The sequence below is a fragment of the Buteo buteo genome, chromosome 25, assembly GCF_964188355.1.
Source record: "Buteo buteo chromosome 25, bButBut1.hap1.1, whole genome shotgun sequence".
Taxonomy (NCBI): Eukaryota; Metazoa; Chordata; class Aves; order Accipitriformes; family Accipitridae; genus Buteo; species Buteo buteo.
In genome coordinates, this window is record NC_134195.1 from 11,872,867 (window position 1) to 11,895,335 (window position 22,469).

The 22,469-nt window shown below is 44.2% G+C and overlaps 1 protein-coding gene across 2 annotated transcripts in view; it reads right to left on the reverse strand.

Annotated features, from left to right (window-relative positions):
* The window catches only part of SLC9A7 (solute carrier family 9 member A7), a 79,483-nt gene extending 57,988 nt beyond the window's left edge, over window positions 1-21,495 (reverse strand). For both annotated transcript variants that reach the window (XM_075057661.1, XM_075057660.1), the window contains exon 1: window positions 21,161-21,495. In XM_075057661.1, the coding sequence (XP_074913762.1) occupies window positions 21,161-21,434 (274 nt within the window). In that variant the 5' untranslated portion in view covers window positions 21,435-21,495. The remainder of the gene's footprint in view (window positions 1-21,160) is intronic.
* Between the last annotated feature and the right edge of the window lie 974 nt (window positions 21,496-22,469).

Genomic DNA, 22,469 nt, shown 5'->3' on the forward strand with positions numbered 1-22,469 from the left:
AAGCCACTTTTCATAAGGAGGCATGACTTGGCATTCTTGAACAAGTATTTAGAGGTGTGGTTTGCAAGAGTAGTGGGCTTTCCAAGCTTCACTGATACATAAGAGCATATCTGGGAGTGTAAAGAGAAGAAAATCCCAATTGCAGGCATCAGAAAGGGATGACTAAAAGAGATTCAGTGAATGCTTTTGATCTTGTTCCTTGCCACAACTCCTGACCTGCAAGATGGAGTAATAGCACTCCCCTGCAAACACATCACAGGATTTAATGGTCATGTGAGCCCCCAGATAGCAGCAATCATATTCCCAAAGAATAGGAGAAGGAAGGAAGAAAACTTTACAGGGACGTGTTACATGATAACAGTTCCATATACCACATACAAGCTCTCTTCCAGAAGCTACGAAGAGAAAACACTGTGAGTAAAATAGACCTTTCAAGTCAACTGTATGAGGTCATTTGCTGTTTTGGATACCCTCTGTCTCCAACAATATCTAGGAATTGACCTTCATCACTGCTAGAAACACAGTATCCTTGAGGCCAAGGTAAAGCACAAGTTGGGCTAGTGCAGCTAGAGCTGTAGCATAGGTGAGGTACACTGACACAAAGATGATGATGCATTTTCTTAGAGCAGACACAAGCAGAGCACAGGTTGGTCTAGTACACTTTTGGAGTGTGATAGTTATTTCTTTTGCAGTTTCCAAAAGACCTGGTGAAATACCCTAGAAGTGCACATGACCATGGGATATAGTAATATTGGACACTGTTACTCAATTTTCTGTGCCAGAAGTAGCATGGAAGGTAGTTCGTACAAATGTACTATACAGGCCAGTTCCTTCAGTGTGACCTATCAAAATTATCAAATAGAAACCTGGAAAAAAAGTTTTTTAAAATCTGTGACATGACTGTAGCAATACAAATCCAGCCTGACAGATAACAGCTGGGCAACTGATACCTACAGAAGTGCAAATATTCAGTTAACAACTTCTATCAGCAATAATCACAGATGTCCTGATGTCAGGACATACCAATTCCTGTCAAACCAGGGAACATACATACATTAGCAGAGATCTGCAAAAAAAGCACATCACTGTGTGCTCAAATCTACTACTAGGAAAGACGCTAAAGATAGCAACTGTGTGCAAAATAATTTCACTGAAAATCTTCAGAAAACAATATTCAAAATATGCACCTAGATGGCTTGTATAATGCTGTCTTCATCAAGGGAAGGACTCTTCCCCCTTGCTTCCCTCCATCTAAATATATATATCTCAAATAGCTACTGTTTTCAAGCTCTTAGTTTGTTATTCAAATGCTCTTTATGCAATACTTGTCATTATTGTCATCATAATTTCTTCACCCCTTATTCCATATCATTTACGCCATGCTCAGGTCCCACACTATCCAATACAGCCTCATTAACTACCACCACCCTTCGCATCCTTTGATATAACACACAGATGTCATTCCTTTAGTCTACGGACCACCCCTCTAAAATGTCTGTAAAATGTCCACCAATATCCACAAATCGTCCATTGAGTTCATTTAGACCAGGACTTTGGGCTCCATCTGTTACGGTGGTCACTCAGGACAGGAGAGGTGCTGTGTTGTGTGGAGTTATCGGGCACCAAAGCCAGCTCAGGTCGGGTCACTGCTGCACTTGCACCGGTTCTTGTAAGGCTTGTTCTCCATTGGTTCAGGTGGCTCCTGCTTGTGCTGGGAAGAAGGAAGGGGGGACGTTCGGAGTGATGGTGTTTGTCTTCCCAAGTCACCGTTAGGCGTGCTGAAGCCCTGCTGTCCTGGAGATGGCTGAACACCTGCCTGCCCATGGGAAGTGGGGAATGAATTCCTTGGTTTGCTTTGCTTGCATGCGCAGCTTTTGCTTTCCCTATTAAACTGTCTTTATCTCAGCCCACGAGTTTTCTCACTTTTACCCTTTCAATTCTCTCCCCCATCCCAGTGCAGGGGAAGTGAGCTGCTGGCTGGGGTTAAACCACAACAGTCCTTTTTCGCACCCATGACCCTGGGATTAAGAGTCCCATGCTCAAATGCTTTGAGCCCCACATTGCGTTCTTCTCCCCCCAACTTTATCTGCTGAGCATGACGTCCTATGGTCTGGCATCTCCCTTGGGTCAGTTGGGGTCAGCTGTCCCGGCTGTGTCCCCTCCCAACTCCTTGTGCCCCCCCAGCCTGCTCGCTGGTGGGGTGGGGGGAGAAGCAGAAAAGCCCTTGGCTCTGTGAGCACTGCTCAGCAATAGCTAAAACATCCCTGAATTATCAACAGTTTTCGGCACAAATCCAAAACATAGCCCCATACTAGCTACTATGAAGAAAATTCTATCCCAGCCAAAACCAGCACAGTAACCAACAGTCACTAGCAAAATACTGTTCAGGAAAGGTTATCTCTAACTATAGATGTCTTCAGAAAGTACCACTGTCCTGGTTTCCACGACAACCACTAACCACTAACATTTGCCACTTCAGTAGCTGTATGAATGTCCCTGGGTTTCCTTTTTGACTCAACCAGAACAGATTCCATAGTGAAAACTCAAAGGCAAGAAAACCTTCTTCAGATCAGAATATTAATACCATGTGCAATAAATAACACTCACATAAGCGTTCTATTTTTTTATACAGTATTAACAGGCTTTATATTTGGTTTGTGCAGTTGCTAAACCAGCTAGTACCAATGGAATGAGAAGCTCCAGTCAGTCACAAGAGACATATCTGTTACTGATCTGCACAGTCACTGCCAGGCACACTAGGTATCCATACCCTGCAAAACGCTTTACCAAACAGTTTCATTCTAATTCTTTATTTTAATTGACATTGTACTAGCTGTCTAATGTTTTATCTATTTAAAGTGTCAGTTGTAGTTGAACCACCTTGTTCTATGAAGAGCAAACAGGTAACAAGAGATGTTATTTAGTTGCTCTTGCACTGGAGCATTGCAAAGTGCTGCATGCTACCTAGGAGTACAGTAACTGCCCAGTGACCATTTACTTCTGATTAACACTGTATTTAGAAGAGACTAGTATCACTGAGGATAGAACCGCTAAAGTGCTTTATCAGAACACCATGGAAAAAACTTGCATTTACTACCACTCACCACAACAGTGGCAAGGCAGAATCTAAGGCACGCAACTCTTGGCCACAGTACTATTTATATTTGTGAACACAGGGAACATTTCAGACTCCAGAATCAGCTCTGATCTTCAGCCAGTACAGCAAGGTCTTCCTTCTTCAGTGCTCCTGGCATAACACAATGCAGCATCCCGCTCAGAGTTGCAAGTACCTTTTTGATAAGACTTGTCTGATAAGACAAGTGCAGCTAGTGATGTAAAGTAAAGTAGAATTAAAATCTAAAGTTACAAGCTTTTAGTGAGAAATAAATAAATCAATCACACTTAAGAAAAGAGATACACTAGCACATCACATGCTGTCTTGGAATACACTCTCTCTGAATACTCTACTGTGCTTTTAATAAAACGAGTATGTTACCCAAAGCTAACATTTTTTGCCAGACCAAATACTTCACAATATACTGACGACTGAACAAATGCCCAGGACAATCCATCCATTCACAACCACTGGAGTTCATCATTCCTACTTATTCTTCATCCTTCGCAGATGCAGTAATCCTTATGAATGCAGGCTTTCTTTAGATTGTAAAGAACAGCGATAGGGCCATAATGAAAATCCATCCAAAGAAAATACAAGCTTTCAGAGCATGCACTGAAGATTTGCTGATCTGTACAATGGTCAGCTACAAATCGTACACACTCTTCAAAATAAAACAGGAAAATGGTGGAAATTGAGTCAAAAAGAGTTTATGAAGCACTACATCATTCAGATGCTGTATTTCAAAAGCTGCAAAGTGCTTCTGTATAAATGAAGCTGTTTTGCAGCACCCTCCCTCCCAAATACACAGAAAGACTACCTTTTCCGACTCCTTTGTGTCTAGGAAATCAATAACTCACAAAAAGAACGAATGACAAAAATAAACCAAGGTTACGGATATGCTGAAACACTGTTGCAGGCACTGTGGTGCATTCTGCTGGTTCTGTACAAAAAGTATGTTCACATCAGCTCCTGCAAATGGTAAGTTCTGAAGCTACAGCAATTAAAGTAGTTCTTGAGAAAAGAAAAATTACTGCTGCGATGCCTATTCATGCCAAGGACCTTGAGAGAACTAGCGCTTCAGCAAGCCTTCCCTCAGCTGCTTTTGCTATAGCCCAATGTGAATAAAAAAATTGCCTCCCAAATTCTAAAAATAGATTACACAATAGATAATGCAACCCGGTAAGCACACATTCATTGCATCTTTAGTGCAAAGCTTTTAACACACTGTATCAATTTAAGCAAGAGGACTTGTTATGAAATGAGCAGGTTAAGCAACAATAAATGGAAGATCAAATTGGATAACTGCTCCTTACAGTAAAGTGTTACCTAGCTATTAGATCCACAGGAATACAGGATCAGTTTTGGGATCAGAGCCAAGTAGAAGGAAGCAAGTAGACTATTTAGCCTATCATTTTCTTCTGGCATAAATAACCATAACATTTCAGAAGGGACCACAGAACTTTGAGTACAAGTACAGCATTATCGTTGTTACCATAACATTTCAGGTTATTAGATGATCCAGGTGGGTTGTCATAGTTTAACCCCAGCCAGCAACTAAACACCACACAGCCACTCGCTCACTTCCCCCCACCCAGTGGGGTGGGGGAGAGAATCAGAAGGAAAAAGATAAAACTTGTGGATTGAGATAAGAACAGTTTAATAGAACAGAAAGGAAGAAACTAATACTGATAACAATAATAAAATGAAAATAATAATAAAAGGATTGGAATATATAACACAAGTGATGCACAATGCAATTGCTCACCACTCGCCGACCGACACCCTGTTAGCCCCCGAGCGGTGATCCCCCACCCCCACTCCCCCCAGTTTATATACTGGGCATGACATCACATGGTATGGAATACCCCTTTGGCCAGTTTGGGTCAGCTGTCCTGGCTGTGTCCTGTGCCAACTTCTTGTGTCCCTCCAGCTTTCTCGCTGGCTGGGCATGAGAAGCTGAAAAATCCTTGACTTTAGTCTAAACACTACTTAGCAACAACTGAAAACATCAGTGTGTTATCAACATTATTCTCATACTAAATCCAAAACATAACCTTATACCAGCTACTAGAAAGAAAATTAACTCTATCCCAGCCAAAACCAGGACATGGGTGCATGAGAAATTGTCACCTTCTGGATTGTTATAATAGCAAAACATAGACAAAAGATGTGCCCAGTTACTCATGCTAAACGCTGACAGACTGAACAGCCAGATCATTGGGAAAACACTCATCAGACTACAGTCAGCCAAGTTTTAGACCACGAATGTAACAATAAAAAAAAACTGGCAGGTAATATCATTAAATGTATAAAATCTACACATTCAGAAACCAGCATAATGACTGGGCACTACTAAAAGATTTGCTTCGAGCACTGAGTTCAGCTTTGGTTACTCTCTGAGCAAAAAGATCATCTTTTCCAGCAGGCTAAGTGGAAGATATATCATTAAATTCAACTGAAATTTAACAAGGTGTGCCACAATTCTCCTGTCACAACAGTAATTAAAAATCTTGCACCAAATCAAACAGAAATAAAGGACTGAGTAGATCTTACAAGATGAGTAATGCACACGGTGCACTAAGATACTTGTGGTAAACATCAAAAACACCACAAAAAGCCCAGGAAACCCCCCTGTTAACTATCTTACCAATACTCAGACACCCATCCAAAAAAAAAAAAAAAAAAAGTCAGCTCTCCTTGTTGGCTAGAACAAAAGGCACAAGAAGTCAGTCACATGCCTCCGGGCCAGGTTAAGACTCGGCAGTGGGGAAGGGGCACTCCAGCACCTGCAGGCTCTGTAGCACTTGCACTTCGCCAATAAGGGACATGGCAGCCTGCCTGCTTTGCACAGCTGCTATAAAGCAAAAATCATGGACACGTTACAGGCACAGTTAAGGTATGTAAAGTCAGATCATGTTTAATTGGGGGCCCGTATGATTATTACATCAGCAAAGAGCGTGCACAGACCAACTGCATCACGGTGGAGGGTTCTGCTTTTCCCTGAACAGAAGAGACGATGCTGGTGGAAATCACTGGATAAGGACAGAATCACAACTCACGACCCAAATTCAGCAGCGAGTTTCCCAAGCAGCCCTTGAGCAAACCTTTCTGGTTGTGTACTTCATATCCAGTACTATTTTCCATCTTTAAGAGGCAAAAATTATTAAGGCTTTACAATGCTTGGATGCTAATATGGTATTTCATGGATCTGTAAATACATACACACACTTTTTTTTTTCATCCCACATAAATAGGTATAAAGCACTGTGAGGAGAATTGGATCCTAACTTTAGGCTGATGAGCAGCAGTGGCCCAACTATTCCCCTGCTCCCCGCTATCACACCATCCCTTCAGGTGTGCTAGGTGTGCCAAGCAAGTAGGAGTACAAAGGAAAAAGCAGTGGTGTAAACAGGTGACTAAAAACATTTTTATGGGCTGAGCAACACAGTTGTGGTCGTTCAGAGATAGTGCAACTCACATTGACTTCAGTAAACATATACAACACACCTCAACAGCCTAGCCCCAGCCGCAGTCAGAAGCTCTCTCCCCAGTTAAGTTCCTGAGGGAAAGTGTTCTTTTTCAGGATTTCATATTTATCACCTCAAAGACTTGAGGTTACTGCAACTGTGACCCACAGACTACGTAGAAAGGTCTGCCAAATAGCACAGGAGTATAGCAATGAAAAGCCTAGACCAGCAATCAGAATATTTTTCTTCCTTGCAGAAAAGCTTCTACTTTTCCAGCCATTTTTTGTCACCCCTACAAAAAATTCATATCCCCCCAGATAGACAGTCTCTCAGCCCATATCAATAAGCCTAACTGAATCGGATGCCTTCTCCTTAGTTAAATCTCCTTCTGCAGATAAAGTTCAGCCAAGCATTTCTCCTTGGGGTACCTGTGCCCCAGCAACTTGTTCTGCAACTTCTTCTGGTCAGGGTAGGTGACTTCTTCAGTACTGGCTGATCTCCTGCTCACTGAAGCTTACAACAAAACTGCTTGATCTTCAAGCACATCAAACCTTAAGTCATAGATAAATTTTCCTGGTCAATATAACCACTTGTCTAGCAGAACATGTCCTGCAAATATGACATCCCAGTAGTAACCTCAAGCCCATGGAACTTGGTTAGTTTAAGTTACAGTACAAAAGTGAGCTTTTTTCAGACATTTTAAAAATAGGATATTGTTCTCAATTTCATGTTCCTCAACTCTGAAGCCCAGCATTACAGAATGGACCTCTGGCAAACAGGTACTAATAGGAATCAGTAAGATCTTCCCAGTCTTTTTTACCAGCCCCAGAACACCCTCCTGGTCAAATCAGCCCATCGCCTCTGAACCATGTAAAACCACCACCTACTCACAACTTCCCATAAATCCCTATTTGTCAACAAGCTGCTATTTCAAGTTTCTCAGCCAGTAAGGCAAATACAATGTACAAGTAAATAATCTGTAGTAAGAACTGTGAAATTTAGGAGTATACCTAACAATTACTTAAGGTGCATCAGATCACTGTTGATCATACACTTACTTCAGTATATGATTCATAGACCTTTTATGTTCTCCATACAATAGACAATCAGTTTCTGTTTCAGGACAATAGAAAGAAAGGACCTAAGTTTCTTTAGTTGACAAGTTTTTCTGGTGTCATTAGGAAAAAAAAACATCTCCACATGTAAAATGGTGTTTTTTCTACACAAAAATCAAATGCAAAAGAAATACTGTTTCCAATCAAGTGAAGCATCAGAAAACTGTCTCTGTGCTCAGATAGAGAGTATTACACAAGAACAGGCTATTCTGGAAAGCGAGTAATTGAACTCTGAGGCATGCATGTTGTATGTGGGTACACACATGTGGGTCAGAAATGTGACCAGTTCAAGGATCAAATTGTCCAGAAAACACCATGCAGATATTGTATCGTTTGGATTCTGGCACTTTGTCATCATAGCAAAAGCTGCCAACTTTTGGTCTCAAGCATTGCCCTTTTCTGCAATGAAGGGTTCTGAAGATCTCAGAAGATTAGATTCACTAAAAGACTATTTTTCACACATTTGTTACAATCTAGTGTTACAAATCCAGTTAACTTCCTCACTTGCCATTCCAAGAAAATTCTATAGCATAACCCTGGTTGTAAATAGTCATCAGTGGTCCAAGTTTTCTTCTTATAGCTGAGCAATCTGTACTTTGCCAACAAGTCAAACTTTAAGCCTTCTTTGGAAGTCCAAGGACTGAAAAGTAGGTCTTGCTTTTGACACAGTCTATCACCAAGTTAAATAACATTAGTTTAATTCTTGTTATAATTAAATATTCCTAGAGACAGTGGCATCTTTACCTGTCACTTCACAAAACCAGATTCATATAGCATTAATTAAAAACATCTAAAACAATACCCACAGAACCAGGCGGACAGCTGAAAACACAGCAACAAAGCAAGAGAGGGTCAAAGAAAAAGTTACTTATAACACAAACAGCAAAAGTTTGATCTGAACACAATTCTTCTCCCATGCTTTGCAAAGCAGAACGCTGAAGGAGTCAATGTTGCAATGAAAGCCTGGATTGTAGTTGTGTAGAGATAGGAGTTAATATCTTACATATATGTTACCTAGAAAGAACCTGCACAGCTTAAACAGCTCACAGGTGAAAACAAGGTATAGATCATTTCAGCAGTGCTCAGGAAACCGGCCTGAGACAGACAAGACTGTGGCAGGAGGAGGAATAAAAACGACAAGAAGTTATTTCAGCCATTCTGAGCTTGAGCCAATTCCCACACATTCCCAAGAGGCAGGGAAGCGAGCAAAGATTTTTAGTTTAGACTGGCATAAAAAAAAAAAAAAAAAAAAAAAAAGGTAGGTATGATATATGGAGAGGAATCGAGGTTGTCAGCATTAAGATAAGCTATTGGATGTACTTTGGGGAGAAGCAGAGAACTGACAAGGAAAGAGTCTTAGGCCATTCCCACAAAAAAGCAGGCAGGCCGAATAAGTATAGTACTTCTTTCAGGAGAGCTAAAAGACAAGACCAGAAAAGAATAGTCAAACCCACAGGAACCATTGGAGGGCAAGATTTATCTGTATCTGTGTCAGCACTTCATGTATGAAGAAATAAGAGGGATAGAAGGCTACCAAAATTCATATGGACATCATCCTCCAAATTTTTGGGAGTCCCTAGTTTCTCTTGGAACTATGGTAGAGGTAGCACCTAATGCAGAAAAACAGCTTGTGATCTGGTAACAGAGAAAAGAGAACCTATGACTTTGGCCAGTAAGTGTAGAAAACCAAATGCTTCAGAGGCAGTTTTTGGTTTTGTTTGTGCTTTTAAGAACATAACTATAAGTTTAAGCAGCACCTAAAAGATTAAGGCCCTGATGGGGGGGGGGGGGGGGGGCTTAGCTTCAACACGCTAAGAAGAAAGTGCTCGTAAACACAAAGTAGATTGTGCTTACACCTCCTGCCCCAACCTACCAGTCTTCATGAGAGGGGTTCTGTCATATGTACACACAATGTGCAACGCAAAGTTTCCTCTATCCCTAATTAGGGTTGACAAAACACTTACGTATCTGACATCATAATCACCTGATGCAATGAGAAGATTAGGTATTTGTGTCTGAAGTACAGAGAACAAGAAACATAACAGTCCTATGTTTTACATTTTGGAAGAGATCCCACAACCAAGAGTTGAAAATGGAAAATGTTGAAATAAATACTCCATCATTTGCCAGTAAGAGCAATAAACTCTTTTTGCGGTTCTCTGAGGCTAATATATGGAGAAGGGGAATATAATCAAGTACTAGGTATCACCAAGATATCTATGTTGACATTTCTGTTTCATGCAGGCACACGTAAAAACTGAGTATGCTGCAATTATATTTAGTTACTACAGCTTAACAAGCAGGTCACCAGCAGGAAATCACTCACTAGCTCTTCAGTCATGCAGTGCTGTGGAAAAGATTAATTTTATATCCATGAATCTCTGTAAAAAATATCATTAGGAGAATGGTCGCCCACTGGAGTTTTTGGAAGCTCAAGAAATCTGTGTGTGTTCTAAGGAAGCTCCTTCTCCGAGAGAGTGAGATTTGGGAGCAGCAAACTCCCCGAGAACTTGGCAAGTCAGAACTTCAGAGAAAAATTAAACCTAATACAGAAACACAATCCTTCTATTCAAGCTTCTGAAGTCTAAAGAACATGTCTGGGTTTGAGCAGATAAACACGTTGCTCTAAATCACGTGAACATGGTTGAAAGAAGGTTAAAAGTTTCTAGAGAGATAAAAATCAACTTCAGAAACAAAACATTTGCCAAGTTAGATATACTGCCATGCAGAGATAAAAAGCAAGAATGGTTAGGCTGAAACGTTGTACTGGCACTCAGGTGCCCATATGAAAGTCTATTCCTGAGTTCAGGCTACTTCACTCACACCATTATGTCTTCAAAATACTCACCTCCTTCTGAGAACTATTCACTGTAAACAGTGTCTGGTGGGAATATGCTCCCCGCAAGACACTAATATTGCAGATAGGTATGACAAAACTGTACCTTTTGTGCTGTGGAGCAGTCACGACTGCCAAAGTATAAAGCTTCAAGGCAAGCTAAACAAGCAGAAATGTCCACTTCAATTCTGTGAGCCAGCAAAGGATGCTACAGGCAATCTTGCCAGATATGCCTGTGGAAGCTCACATACAGTAGCCCTCTGCTGCTCTTAACATACAAGATTACATAATATTAAGCTAGAAAATCGAAGATAATCCAGGAGGAACAATCAGGAATAAGCCTTTACACAAGTCTTTTTCCTCCATGCTTATTCCTGTATTTTCCAGACATTGCAGAACTGCAGCGTAGTTGGTGATGCCAACTCCACACAGTGCTTCACATCTCCTTTGAATGCCCCCTCCACCTCAGGTGGCACATCCCTCCCAACCAGTCAAGGAGTTCTCTACATGTGCCAGTTCAAACTCCTCTACTGAGTCCAACTCCTAAAGGCTACTTAGAAAGAGTCAATTACATAGCAAAGCTAAAAGCCAGCTGGAATAAGTTGGTATTTCAGGCCAAGAATAACAAGTTTAAATATGCTATCTACTGGCAAACACAAATAAAGCATGAATTGTATTCTCTCTCTGTCTCAACCACTTTAGGTTATCAACTTCATTGCTCATACACAGACAAGCAAATACAGCATCAATTAGATAGAACCCAGTTAGGTCTGATGATTGCCATTATATGAAAAAGCCAACCCAGATCACTTCAAACATGCCCAGATGAAGCCTCTACTTCTCCAAATGTAATTTTTTTTTTAAATGTTTCACAGTGTATAAAAATAGAGTTTGCAATTCACCTACAAAACCAGCCAGATACTAAGACTGCAAATAATGGTGCTGGGTATACAGGGAATGTAAATACATGATCTCCAACCTCAGCAGAGTTTTGGATGGGGCATGTATCCAACTCCATAGCAGGTGACTTGTATGTTCAGCAAAGGCTGAAAAGCAAGCTCTCTAGCTGCAGGAGAGGGTGAATTCTGGGGCTAAACACTAACAATTCACTCACTAAGAAGGCAATTTAAGGAAGAACAGTCAAGCTGTCTCATGGATAAGGACACTATTCCCAGGAGAAAGGCCATTACAGAATCAGTAAGCACAATGAAGACTGATGTGAAGGAAAGAGCAAATAGGAAGGATTGTGCAGCAGTAAAACAACAGCAGAGAGGTATGTGACACTTAAAATGCAGGTCCCCTTTCACTACTGAAGGACTTGATATCAAGTGCTAAGAAGTGGGGGAAAAAAATAATTTCTCAGAATTAGTGTGGAAACAGATAGTATCCATTCTAATGGATTCAAAGAATACCAATCAAAAGTTAATCATATCCTTGTGGGACACTTGACATTTTTTAAACCATCATCAGTTATAACATCTTTCTATTAGTATGTAATATTCAAAGCAATGACAAAGGTTAACAGCAGTTTTCATATTTAATCCAATTCTTGAATTAATGGGATAACATCCGAGCCTCAGAAGCAATGACTACACTCCCAGTGCGTTGGTACCGAGCATGACCATAGTGTGCCCCGCTGCAGAGCCGACGAGGGAAGAACCTTACATGTAGGGGACACACCAAGCCACACGAGCAGCTTTGTCTTCAGCTAGCTACTGAAGGTAAGAGTTGCAGGTGCATACACCACACATCCACACACAGCCAGCACATTGAAGACTGTCATCTTATGCACAGACAAGTTAATTACATTTTAGAATATATTTATACAGTGCTCTTTTGTTTCCACCCTTTTTTTTGTTAAGAATAGTCCCCCAACTTCATAACGAAAGAGCAGGAGAACAAATCAAAGAGCACCCGCTTAAAATAAATCTCCTCAGTACTAATTATTTTTTTAAGTATAAGTGAGAAGTGAAGACAACTATGGAGAGGCATGGCATTCAGAATAAGCACACCACTTCATTTAAACATTTCCACAAAGCCAGCACACCAAGATGCCCATCAGACCCACAGCTCTGCTGTTCAGACCCCCCCCTCCAAGGGGCTTACAAGGTAACAGAGGAGGAATTAGTAATACACTCATTACGTGCACTTAAATTTTGCACTGGATATTTCAGTGGTCCACAGCTACCTTTAAAACCTATTTCAAGAGGGTGGAGGTAGTTTGAAAACCTTGCAAGCAGAGAAAATGGCATTTGTGGAGAAGTAGCCCAAACTATAGCAGACCTGCAGGGCCCACCAGCGTGGCTTTGCAGGCAGGACCCTCCAGCAGCAGCAGAGCTACCCCGCTGCTGGGCCATCCGGGGTAGCGGTGCAGGTAAACCCACTAACACCTTCTGGCAGCAGCGCTGCACCCACAAGAGCCTTGCCAGGACAGACCTACCAGGTAGGGGTGCGATCTTTTTCCACACATCATTCACACATACAGCTCTATCAAGAGAAGTGCAGAGCTTAAACCCAGCCTTTGAAAATGAACATGAAATACTGAAGCCAGGAAGAGAGAACAGAAACCACACACCTCCCCTTGGCTCAGAGAACAGTTCAACTCCTCTACTGTAATTGAGGGGGAGCCTTCAACTATTTCTCCCTGATGAAAAAAAAAACAGCTTCTTCCACCATAGCTTTCAAGGGCCTTTAGGCACTTCTAAACTGAATTGTCTGATTTCAGGGCATTAAAAAAAAAAAAAAGCAGTTTTATACCATTTCTCTTTTCTCCCTTCACACTCAGTTAATTGCAGGCTGAAGTGCTTTTTAATAGGGGGTAAAAAAAAAAAAAAGCAGTGTGTTTGAGCTAAATTACCCATCTCTGGTAGACAGAGATCTGATCAGCTGAGAACAACTGTGTATTTTTTTACACTAGTAAAAACCCCTTCAAGATAAGTACCCTTCTAAAAAAATAATTGCTTGTATCACATCCTTTCAATATAGACACCACTTAGTCTAAAGCAGGGGCAAAAAGGCTATATTCAGTCTTAAGTGGGAATAAAGCATTAATCCTGAGTCACAAATAAAGACCCCGTTCAAAAAAAAAAAAAGTCTACAAGCTGGTATTTCTGGCTGTCAGAGTGGAAACAACAGCCTTGAGTTAAATACTGAGGCTGCCTCCTGAACATACAGGGACAGTTCAGCAGCTCAGTGCCAGACTCACAGCAGTCAGCACGTGAGCAAGGAAAGAGCATCCATGGTACACAGCACCTGTCAAAGGACTAGATAGGAACTGCAAAATATTTTTACTGCTGGCCCCTAACAGGCCAAGATACATAGTTCTGGACCACAGCAGGTGTCCTATAACACACCATAGCTCTGAGGCCTACTTCCCCCCCCCCCCCCCTTTAAATGATGGCTGACCTGTGGTTCCTGCTTCAGATTTCTGGTTTCTACATCAGTAGGGAGGTAGATACTGCCACCCCTACCTAATAGAGAGAATGGTTCTTCAGATAGCAGGGGATGCAGGTGGAAATATCTCCCTACCAGAGGCAAGGGAAAGGTTTCACCCAACTCTAAGATGGTGTCTTGAGCTACCCTACAGAGTAGGTTGGGATGGGGAGGCTGACTTTCAGAAGAAGGATAGGGAAAAAGGGCTACTATACACCCACAAAGTGAGTTTTGTGGGGACAGAGGACACGAGGGGGAACATTACTAGCTGAATGATGACACTTTTCTGTCACAGGGAATAGAGCCCTCCCATCACCACTTCGAGCTATCTGGGTGTGCTGCAGGAAACCATCCGGCTTGGAGGCAAGGCCAGTTCCCTGAGAAGGGAGAGTTTGGGCCCCAGCAAGTCAGAGGTAAGGCTTCTGCCTGTTTCCAGTTGTACCAACTTTGCTGACAGCAGGAGCTGGGAGCACACGCAGCAGAAGTCTTCGGAGTTTCACCTCTGTTAGTGAGCCCAGGACACACAATAGTTTAGAAAAGTATTTCACAGGTTGCGTTCCCGCACCTAAATGCTGCCCAGGACTGGTTGTACAAACGAACCACAGGTAATTCCAAAAGCACCCTGCTGCGTGGCTAATTGCTTGGGGCAGAAGGTGACTTCAGCGTTAAGATGCTCTGGCCTTTCTATAGCACACAAAGCGAAAAAGGTCTATAAGAGACAGACCACAAGGGAAGGCACAGCTAGAATCACTTCAGTCCAGCACAACTCTTTTTTAATTAAATATCAGAAAGAACAATGTCTGAATTGTTCATTCTGTTTTGCATAAGGTATAAGCCAATGCAGTATTGTGAAACCCAGAGATAAGATTATGGGCCAGTTGCTACGTAGATTTTTGTTAACATAGCCAAGGAAATGCTCCTTATTACCTTTCTATGATCATCCATAAAACAAAGGCCTAACATAACAAAGGGAAAGGAGACACCTGAAAACCAAGACCTGATCTGTACCATCCACCTTCTCCCAAAACATAAGAGCCCCAGTGACTGAGTAGAGCAGCACTGAGATGTGGACACCATCAGCACTCGAGAAGCAGCTTTGGACATCCTGTAGGACTTGACAGATTTTATACACTCCCTCACTGTCCCCTTTTCAGTCTTCCCACGTGCACCAAAAGTAGAAGCTACTGGAGTAGCTGCAGATGCTCTACATCTACAGAGGAGCTCAGTCCTTATGTTATTTTAGGGAGATTCCCTGGGGGACCCGTTTAGAGTCATATTTCTATTGCAAGGTAGCAAAGAAAAAATGGAAATGGTCAAAAAAAAAAACCACCAAACTTCTGAAGTGGACTAAGGAAAGCCTCGGGCTCCTACAGGGCCCAGACAAGAGCAACACTAACCCGTCATGCGCTGCAGAACCACCTCACTGTCTGACAACAAGCTTGTGTACCAGACATCAGGTTACCTACCCTCAGTTCAGCACACTCCTACCAAACACAACCAGTCATTGAGCACGCATGCAGGAGCAGAAGGCAGCCATGTGTGTGAGCTCTGCAATATTACAGAACTGGCATCTGTTTGTGATAACTTTCTAATTCAGATGAAAATTACAGTATATGCAAAGGACCACCTTTCCCTTCAGGCTCCACCTGGTTCTTACAACCAACCATGTGGTGTTGTAGAGCAGTACCAGCTTTAACAGCCAGTTATGTCACCAAAGGCTTCCTCACATAAAGAAAATCCAGGGTGGCCAGTTCTCTCTTCTTTGGCTCATACCAGTGATTAGAAGGGTACTCCAGTGCTTATTTGATAGGACATCTCATGAAGCTAAAGTTAACAAACATAAAAATGAACTGACTTATCTTAATTGCTATTAAAACCACTGTCCTCCCTCAAAAAAAAAACCCAAACCCACAAAACATCCCCCCCCTCCACTCTGAGGACTACAGCTGAATTGTATTCCAAAGATATTTCAGAAACATTAGCAATGTATAAGCTATCCAACTACCCCACCTGAAGAGCAAATCTAAAATACAGGTAGGTTAATAACAGAGATAAAGCATTTCTTCCACAATCTCTCACAAAATAAAATTTTAAGTTCCACTCAGTTGCAGGCCACAAAACAAGCTCAGAGACAAGATTTGCAATACAATTAAAATGTCCTGATCACCCAAGAAATTGAGCAAGACTCACTTTGAAAGCCTGTAACCAAGTGATTTAAAAGAATATCCAATAGGAACATGCAGGTTGCCAGAGAAAGGATAATGTTCTCAAAACTGGGTGCTCAGTTATGTTCCTAAAACTAGTATTAGAATGCTTGTGTAAAAGTGTCTTATTAAACACCAACACTGCCATTATTTCAATGGACATGGAGATGCATTAGGTCATCTCTAACATGCATAGAGACTAGAATTGTAACAGAGAGCACGGCAGCCAGATGAGATAAAAATAGGCTTTTTCTGTATCTACTTTGTGGATACAAAAACTTCATCTGATACAGAGTATTTCAGAATAAATCTGATATTTTTATCCTGATCATTTACCTCATATCTCTCATTTGTGATCCACAAAAGGTAATAGAGGTTTCATACACCTCTTCATATATTGTTTTTATTTCTCTGTACCCAAGTCCGGTTTTGCTTTTACTTTTACCTCCAGCGCTTTTACCTCCTGTGCGGCCCTCAGACAGTTCCAACAGCTCCGCAGTCAAGAAGGTACCTGATAGGACTGACATGCGTGCTGATGTGTGGGTTGCCAGTTACCCAAATTATCACTTATGAAAGGGACAAACTAACTGCCTAATGGGAGTGATACCACTGGATCTGCTGGGACACACCTACATATCCAGACAGCTGCTTCCTAAAGAGCAGAGTGCTGGGGAGCCACCATCACTTCCCGTCCTTTAGCTCTTCCCCAGGCTCTCAAGATGTCCATGTCCTGTGGCTCCCTACCACACGGGGATGCTACTCGGCAGAGAGCGAGGAAACCTGCCAAACACAGAGCTGAACCTCTTCAGGAAAAACACAGCTCAAAACACTTTACCCTTGGGACTCAGACCAGCACAAAGTAAAACGAGCATCACGATCACTATCACGAGCTGGCATACGTGTGTCAGCAAAGTCTCAATTCCTTAATTGCTCTGTTGTGGGTTGTTTGGTTGGTTTTGTTTTTTGTTTTGGTTTGGTTCTTAATTGCTCCATAATGATTTGCATTAGTAATACAGTTGCTGGAGCAGCTGCAGAGCGTTTGCCCCATGCAAGTATTTAACTTTCACAGAGCAACACCCTTGTTACAGTTTCAAGACCACAATTCAATTGTATTTTGCACTTTATAAGCCAAATGCATCTTGTGGGATGACCTGCAGATAATCACAGTGTGATGACATGGTACGTAACCGATTCAAATCAGCATTGTACCTGAACCTGCAGCTTTAGGTGCAAAGTATTTTAAGATGTTCAAAAAAAGTTAGGTCCCTTCCTCTTTCACGTACACAGTTGCCAGATCTAGCATGTGCAGCTGAGGTCTGTAACTTTCATATTGCTTCATCAAAAATAAGATTTTAAGTGGCATATCACAAAAAAAGCACCACTGTAAGTCATTAAACACTCATGTAAACCTCATGTTATTTCACATCTTAACAGATGTTTCCAGAGAAAGATATTTAACACATCAGAATAATACAGACAGAGAAGCAGCAACTGCCTGTTGAAGAGACAGTGACAACACAGGAAATAAGAAACATGGAAAGACTACATAATGATTTTAATGACTTTTTAATCTTCAATCAAAGCAGCTAGCACGATGAAGTTATCTAAACCACAGCAAATCTGGATGTGGCAGTAGCCTTTGTTCTGTTGAGGACTGGGTAATTAGACAACCACACTGAAACTGTCAGGTATGACAGATGCCTCTCATTCAGTGGGCAGCAGAAAACACGCTACTCAAAGTCTGGAAGAAATGCAGACTTTGGCAGCACCAGCAGTACTTGGGCCACAGGTCTTTTTAGCCAGGTAAAACACATGCTGCCTTTAACAGAAACATGATCAAATCAACAGCAGAGACATGACAGTAGAACAGGATGTGCTCGTGTCTGGATTCTCAGAAAAGATAAGTGAGAAGTGTTGGTTAAAGCTCTGGCTGGAGGCAGCTTCTCCGCTCACCGTTTCAAGCGAATGTTGTGCCACCTGATTCCTACTGTGCTAAAGGGAAGAGGCCTCACTGCACATTACTGTAAATTAACATGGCTAGATAAGAAAAAAAGAAATCCAGCTCCATCACCTCTTCTTAAAGAGCAAAAGAACCAAGCAACTGTCAAGACCTGGAGTTCTAACTAGCCCAGGTCAAACATGTATTTCACCCAATACAATCATCCAAAGATTCATCACTTTGAAACCAACAGTTTTGAAGGGCTTTTAGGTGCAACAAGACAGTTTTTCCTAGGTCATTTTCTCCATGATAAAAATTAATCAGCACTGAAGTGCTAGCTTACTACCTCTGTAAATGAAAGCCACTTACTCAGGTAGCAACGAAAACTGCTGTGATAGAAACACTTTGATTTTTCTGTTGGAAAAACTCAACACAAATGGTACAAGTGCTATAGACCTGACCATAAAACCATGTGAAAGCTACCTAGTGTGCAGAGTTTGGGGCCTACACCAATAACATATTATGAAATACATCATTATGAGAGTACCTACACACCCAAAACTGTTTCATTCTAGATGCTTGTGGTTTTAGGACTACAAACTCTTTGGTTGAAATATTGCCATATAATTTTGTGTGTAAGTCAGACTGATCAAATATATGCATTTTAAATACACAGTTTGGAAAACATGCATTTCTCAGATACCAAATTAACAGCAAAATAGAAATCCATCTCTCAATTTAACCACTATCCTTTAAATGACAAAGAAGGAAGAGGAGAAACTGCTATTTGAAGAATAAAGCCTGGTTATCACAAGTGTAACAGACAGTTACTATGACACTTGCGATGTTTTTTTCTTTGCTCTGAAGGAAGTCTGCAAAATACTTAAGTGAAGCCAGGCCTCAGTGGAGCTTTACCAGCATGAAGGCTAACAGTGTTAGAAAGGAACTGAACTTGCTAAATGTGTTTCCTCAGATGTTTGCCATGGCAAGAGTCGTTTTGCTTGGGTGGAAGAAGAGCATGTATTTTGTTATTATACTAAAGGGGCTCATCTAGAAAGTGGGGATATTGAGAAAGGATCTATGAAAACAAAATGATTTAAACGAGGGCACACCAAGAACATGCAATGGTTTGAACCAATCATTCTTTCAGCAGTGCTGCCTATGGTGCAGAAAGGGCTATCACGTAGTGTCTTTCCTAAGACAGGTTACCAGCACTTGTACATCAAATTGGGCTTCTAGCATCCATTTCAGGGATCAGGAACTGGATGTTAGAGTAAACTAGTTTCAGTGCAAGGAGAGGCAGAAGTTTTCCAGTTGAATTATTTCTTATTTCTCACACAGCTCAAAATGCATACCCAGATGCCCTTGATGCCCTGGTACTTGTATTGCATACATTAGTACTCCCACATACACAAGATTTCCACCACAAAGTAAACTATGCAAATCACTGAAATGATCTTAAAACAGAAATGAACTTCGTGAAGGCGACAGCACCAGGGTAATATCTAAACAACATCTTCAAAAGAACCTTACCCCATCTCTTCCGATCAGCACATACACAGTTAATCTACCATCTCCTGAGCACTACTCAGCTGCTAAGCATTATCATGCTAGTGCATAACTTACTTACATGCCCAATCATTAATTTGTCAGTTTTCAGCAACAAGCATATGTGAAATACACAGCAATGCAGCAAAGAGATCAGTGACTAAGAGCAAATTGGGATGGTTTAAGAGAAGCATCAGCAGAGGAAAATTCCACTGCTTTGCAAGCTATCACAGAGCTCTCAAGTGCAGTAGTACTCATCAGGGAGGAAACGCTTCACTTTCCCCCTCCCCTTGAGGGCCGAATTTCTCATCTGTGGCTACCCTCAATCTGCTTATCCCGACCGACATCGGGCAGGTGTTTCACACCGTTCAGCAGAAATCGATTCAGCTCACGAAGGAGAAGAAGTGCCCCCGGCGCGATGGCCGTAGCCAATCACCGGCAGACAAATCATTTTTTAAACGGATGGCTGCTCCTCATCACAACTGTTTATGCTCCGCGTAGCAAACTGCACACGAAACACAACTGTGCGAGTTCGCAGCGGAGCGAGTACCCTCTGCCGCGGGTTCAGGCTCACCGGCGGTCTTCTGCGCCAGCCATCGACTGTACCAGCAGAGCGCCCAGCTCCTCCGCATCATCCTCCCCACTAACGCAGGGGAGAACACGGCTTCTGCAGGGGCATTTATTTCCCATTTGCTCCCACGAGCCGGGGCAGAGCGGGGCTGGCGAGGACGAACTCGACTCAGCCCAGGGGGCTCAAGACGAGCTGTGGGCGCTGCCTCGGGTGTCACCGCAGCCAGTCGGTCACCAGCCAACTCAGGCCGCCCGCGACAGCGGCGCGCCGACAGCCAGCGAGCGAACCCCAGAGCGTCGAAGTTCAGACACGCTCCTTTCCACGCAGTGCGTGCCACAGCGCGGTGAGGGCGTCTGGAGAACGCTCTCCAAAATCACCGACCTGCGCGGGCCCCTGCCCCAGACTGCTCCAAGTACGGCCGGCCAGCTCGCTTCCTACAGCGGGGAGGGGGGTGGTACCGAAACGCGGTGCCCTGCCAGCGCGGCCGCTCCAGCGCCAGCGGACGGCGGCAGGGCGCACCTCGGCGCAGGGCACCGCTCCGCCGCCGCCCGGGAGGCAGCGGGCCGGATCCCCGCCCCGCTCCCCTTCTGCCCGCGGAAAGGCGCCGGCGAGGCGGTGGCGGGGGGGGGGGTGGAGATCGGGCAGCACCGACGCCGAGGGGCTCTGCCGCGGCGGGGCTCCCGCTCCCCCCGGGCGCGGCCTACCCCTGCGCTGCCGCCCGCCAGCCGTGAGGGGGGCGCGGGGCCGCAGCGCCGCCGCACGCCCGCGCCGCGCCTCGCCTCAGGCGGCGGGGGCGCGGCCGAGCACCGAGGCCCCCCGGGCCGCCGCGCCTCCCGGCACCTGCCGGGGCTGACACCGGCCGTCAGAGAGCCGCCTGCCCGGGGAGGAGGCGGGGAGCCGGGCCGAGACGCGGCGGCCGGCGGGACTCACCGTAGATCATGGCCAGGCCGGTCTCGTGGAGGAAGCGGACGCGGCGGTGCTTGAACAGCCAGATGGTGAGGATGGTGAGGGTGAGGAGCAGGATGAAGGTGAGGAGGCTCACGCTGTCCTGCCGGTGGCTCTCCTCCGCCTCCTTCTCGGTGGCGAGCTCCTCCATGGCGCTGCTGCTGCTGCTGCTGCTGCTCCGCTCCGCAGCCCGCAGCCCGCCGGCTGCCAGCAGGAGAAGCGGGAGCACCGGCAGCCGGCGGCGCAGGGGCAGAGCCATGGTGGCGGCGGTGGTAGTGGCTGCGGCGGCTCCGGCTCCCCGTCCCACACCCGCGGCGGCGGCCCGCGGGCACTGCCCACCGCCCGGCCGGCGGGGGAGGGAGGGAGGGAAGGAGGGAGCGGCGCAGGAGCCCGCCCGCTGCCGCCTGCCCCGGCCCCTTAAAGGCGCAGCCCCGCCGGCGGCGGCCGCGGCCGGGGAGCGTGGGCTGGTCCGCCGTGGGGACGTGGTGCCCTCCCCGCCGCCCCCGCCCGGTGGAGGTGAAGCGGCGGGAGGCAGCGGGGAGGGCGGGGAGAAACGCCCCACGCCGCCGCGGAGGACGGTTTTGCTTCGGGAACGCCGGGTGCCGCCTCGGCGACGCGGGCAGCGCTGCGGGTCGGCCCCGGCCCCGCTCTCCCCGCCTCGGGGCTGCCGCAGGGGTGCGGTGTTAAAACCCTCACCCCGCAGCCCGCTCTGGCCGTGTCCGGGACCGAGCCGGGCCGGGAGCTGACGGTCGCCGTGAGACCTGGGAGGGAACGAACGCAGGCACCGGTGGCTCTGGGTCTCTATGAATTTGCAAAAGTTCTCCCCAAAGAGTGGGAATATACTCGCGTGTTTTCCCACGTGGGGTTTTTTCTTTTTTTCGGCTACAGGAAAACTTACTAAATGCAAATTGCTAACTTGGGGTTTTCCATCCAAATACATCCTACTGGAGATTTGCTTCTGGGAAGAAGGACAATTGTAGGAAATTAATAGAGTTAGTATTTTTCATTTGAAATTTATTTGCTGGAGGAAAAAAAAAAAGAGCATATGCCTACTGTTTTAAAATCATCCTGAGTTGGGGGAGGGAAAGAAAAGTCACTTTTTGCAAACAAGCCAAAATCAGAACTTTCTCCTTTCACTTTTTTCTTTGATGAATCGCAAACCTGTTTTTTTAAAACAAACAAACAAAACAAACAAAAAACCAAACCAAACCAACCAACCAAACAAAAAAAACCCCAGGGAATTCCGAGTAATGAAAAAGTTTGGTTTTAAAGAAATATGAAACACTGTAAAAAT